Below are 4,314 nucleotides of genomic sequence, written 5' to 3'. Positions count from 1 at the left end.
TATGTGGGATCCATAAATTTTTTGTATGTATTTGGAGACCTAATAAAGATGAATAATCTTTACCTGATTTGATTAGTAATTATGTAAACATTCAAATCTAAGTTATTGCACGAAGAGGATAAATGAATTTAGAGATTTTAAGAAAAGAGTTGAGAAGGACTTGTGAAAGAACTATTATTGAGCTCAAAATTTAGTAGAGACTGACTGTTTGGATCCAACATTCCAAGATTTATATCAACCTTATTCCCCGGCCCAACACCAACTTAGTTTCTCAATCTCGTAGCTTTCGTCAATATTCTTGAGTGAATAATATACTCGAATGGCTTGGTAAAGACATTAAATGTTGAATGTTTTATATCTAACGCCTGTAGGATTAGCTCAAATATAATATTTTGGTATAGCAAATAGTGATGTTTATTTAAAACAATAATTATATCCAAGGGTATAGCTGAAGGCAGCTGGAACACAATAAATGTAGCAGTATATATAGCAATATATTGCTACTTGTAGTATATAAAATTAAAAATAAAAATTAACTTAAAGACTTGAAAACACAGATGGTTCGTTGATGGCAATAATAGCACATGGGAGTGGGGGACACAAAATAATAATCATATGTATAAATAGAGAGAGAGCGAGAGAGAGAGAGAGAGAGAGAGAGAGAGAGAGAGAGAGAGAGAGAGAGAGAGAGAGAGGAAAATAATTTGGAAGGTGGGATTTGGTTATGCTGTTGTTAACGAAGGAAATCAAAGGTAAAGGGCCTGAGGACATGAGAAGCCTGTTTCTCAAGGAAGTCCAACTGCCCCTTCAAGAGCCGCATATAAACCACCCAATCACCATTGCCTTTTGGGCTATGCATGGGCATGACATAGCCTGTATCTCCTTCCCAGTGGAAAGTGTAGGACCAGAACGCAGGCTTTCCCCATCCGAAATCCACATGCGATAACGGAAACGACACTCCGGAAGACACCACAAAGGCCGGCCCATCTTCTATCCCTTTGCTGTAAATCTTGGCCATGCTTGTGACAGGCCTATGGGCCTCAGCCCAGTCTATCAACCCCAAGAAATGCTCCTCGGTGGTTGCGATATCCAAGAATTCATGAACGGCGTCTGCAACCCAACACAAGGGCTGGGCTATCAGCTCATCTGCGGGTTTGCTTCCGTAGGGAACGGACAGGACGTTTCCAAAGTAAGAAGGCATTGGATTTGGACTTGGATTTGGAATTGGGGCACTGGAAGCACTAGAAGAAAGCGTGAGCCTGGTCCTTCCATCAACAGCAATGCCTAGCTTGCACTGCTTGCCGGTGATTGCAGATTTGGCAATGGTTTTCCACAAGAAGGCACTGAAGGACACCAGTTTGCTCCTCATGCAGCTGTTGGTGCTGGCCTCGGACTGGAGGCGCTTCACTTCATGCGCGGAAACGCTGTATATGCGGCTTACGAGACGATCAGCTGTTGGGGGTTGGGGAGATGGTGGGGGTAACATGTTTAATGGGATGAAGAAGCGGTCGATGGAGGGGTCGATGATAGCGGGACGCCGAGGATTCAGCAACGACCTTCGGAAGCATGGCTGCAGGCCAGAGAGTAGTGACACTTTGTCATCATGAGCAGCAGCAGCAGCAGCAGCAATCTCACCCCATGACACCATGAACATGTTGGCCGAGTAGGCGTCCGCTACTCTATGGTCCCACGTGCATGCCACTACCAATCCCCCGCATTGGAACTCCGTCACCTAGCTAAGTCAAATTTTTAATTAATATACATGATTAAAAACCCAAAAAATAAAAAAAATTTAAAAATTACCTGAACAGCCATCACTCCGGCCTGCTTCTTGTTTGGAATAAATTTGCCTTGGATGGTGGTGTCAGCGTCATAGAGGTTGAGCTGCTCCAGCTGGATGTCGGCATAAGCTTCCACAAAGTCAACACCCCGATTGTTGCAAAGAAGCTCGGGCTCACCGGTTGAGTTGGTGACCACCTCCCCAGCCAAGGCGTAGAAGGATACAAGAGCCTGGACCAATGCCTTTTTTAACATCCCAATCATATTCATTGCAGCTGCTGCTGATGTACAACCATTATCCGCTGGTTTCTTGTAACACATGAAAATCCCCACATCCAACGGAGGCAGAAGCAAGTCCAGATTTGACATTGGCAGCCAATGTTCCTGTATTGGAAGCACTGCTGCCACCACCTCTTGCTTCCTCACTCTCACTTTCATTTCTTTCCCTGAATATTCCATCTTTTTTTCCTTTTTTTTTCCCAGGCCCAGCACCCCCCTCCCTCCCCCTTTAATTTAGAACGATCGACGTCGATATCGATGATCTCTAGTCACTCTTCACGCAGTGGCCCACCCCTACAGGGGAGACTACTAATATTTTCAATTCCCCAATTTCTATGTTTGACGCTTCCTTTTCTAACCTATATGACCATCATATTAATTTACTTCACTATTTTTTTTTTATTATTATTATTATTATCATGCATCGTTATTCTTATTACTCTTATTAGTTGTCATCTGTGTCTTTGACACGTTGTTATATATATTAGTCAATATGTTGGACTTAGTGTGTGCCCAAATACCGATTGGACAGATTAACAAACACTAAAGGAGTTAATTAATCAACATATACAAAGTAAAAGACAATAAGCGCATTATACAAATGTCGTTTCTTTGTAATTATATATATATATATATATATATATATATATGTGGTTGATGAAGATTATATCTATAAATCCAGAATCGAATCTCAAATGCACCTTTCTCACGCAAAGCATAAAACAATTACCAAGTCCAGAAGCTCCCTTTGGAAAATATACTGTTTTAAGGTGCATATATATATATATATAAACAAATACTATTCTTAATCTTTTATACAAAAGCTCCCTTTGGAAAATACACTGTTTTAAGGTGTGTATATATAAAAACAAATACTATTCTTAATCTTCCATACCATATCCAAGGAATTCGGTTGGATGAAAAAAAATTGTGAAGTCCCACATCGGTTGGAAAGGGAAACGAAGCATGTCATAGAAGTGGGTGTGGATACCTTTTCCATACGATATCTTTTGATAAAACCTTGAGAGCTGGGTTATAAAAGAATTCCTTAGTCCCAAAGAGGACAATATTGGACGCATGTGGTCTGGGTTGTTACAGATGGTATCAGAGCCAGTACCCGGATCGGTGTGCCAGCGAAAAATAAACGAAAAGATTAGACAAATTAATTAAGAACCAACAATGAGTTGCATTAAATTAATTATTAAGAAAACTGAAAAATGAGATGATGATGTTGATAATAATAATCATAATAATAACAAAAACAACAATCATATATATTATCTGAATTTTCGATCGGCTTTTCTTTTAATTGGATTTGGAGAATTATATATGTATATATATATATATATATATATAATTTAGCTTTAACCTCCCGTTCTAATTCATTAGGATAGTAATTAAATAGCTGCATATATAGCCCATCCCCTCTGTTTTCATATATAAATACATTCATTATACGCATAAATTAAGTTACATATAAATTTTATCAAACGAAATTAAAAAAAAAAAATTAAAAGATAAAGGTAAAATGGTCGGAGGAGACATGATCATCTGTCTACCTTCTCATACCAACCGGATTAACAAATTTAAAAATGTATGTTAATGTTGATTTTTATATTTTCAAAGGCTCTTGCTTTCATTGGCTATTGCTAATTGAATATTAATTGACAAGGAAATTACAACCGCCAGGCTGATTAATTAAACGATTACTAGACTTTGGTTTACATTTTGTTTGTTCATTAATTCAAGTTATATATATATATATATATATATATCTAAATTAGTATCTGTAGCCTTGCTCGTTACAGATATAGTCAACTGAGTAATCACCTACCAGATCAGTGTCCAAACCTTATCTGATATATAACAACATTAGTTCGTAGAATATTCCATATTTGTTTTATTGGTAGTCAGTACGAGAGATGGATATGTTTGAACTAAATCATTGACTACATTTTTTTGGCGAGCCATTTGAAATAAGAAAATCATTAAGGAGGAATATCGTTTTCAGAGATACATAATATTAAATCCCTTACTTAAACAATCCCCTTCCACTAATGAATTTTATTTAAGAGGATTAATTGTTTGTGTATGATCCGTCAACTCAGATTAAGTATTAGCTAAATTCTTAGAGATTAAATCAAGTATCAATATTTTTAGGAACTCCAACAATATAATGAACCAGCTGCCTCTTGATGATTCCCAGATATCATCAGAATGCCAGAACGATGATACTGATCACTTCCTTGCTATTTG

The 4,314-nt window shown here is 37.8% G+C and overlaps 1 protein-coding gene across 1 annotated transcript; it reads right to left on the bottom strand.

The window, feature by feature from the left end:
• Positions 1-390: 390 nt before the first annotated feature.
• LOC107428093 (coniferyl alcohol acyltransferase) lies at positions 391-2,274 on the bottom strand. Its single transcript, XM_016038555.4, has 2 exons — positions 1,804-2,274; positions 391-1,732 (listed from the first exon to the last, which is right to left on the bottom strand). The coding sequence occupies exons 1-2, from the start codon at positions 2,236-2,238 to the stop codon at positions 734-736; spliced, it is 1,434 nt and encodes a 477-aa protein (XP_015894041.2). The 5' UTR covers positions 2,239-2,274; the 3' UTR covers positions 391-733.
• Between the last annotated feature and the right edge of the window lie 2,040 nt (positions 2,275-4,314).

Source organism: Ziziphus jujuba, chromosome 12 (genome assembly GCF_031755915.1).
Source record: "Ziziphus jujuba cultivar Dongzao chromosome 12, ASM3175591v1".
NCBI classification, from domain to species: domain Eukaryota; kingdom Viridiplantae; phylum Streptophyta; class Magnoliopsida; order Rosales; family Rhamnaceae; genus Ziziphus; species Ziziphus jujuba.
Note: the sequence above shows the minus strand (reverse complement) of the source record. Positions and strands in the feature narration are given on the sequence as shown.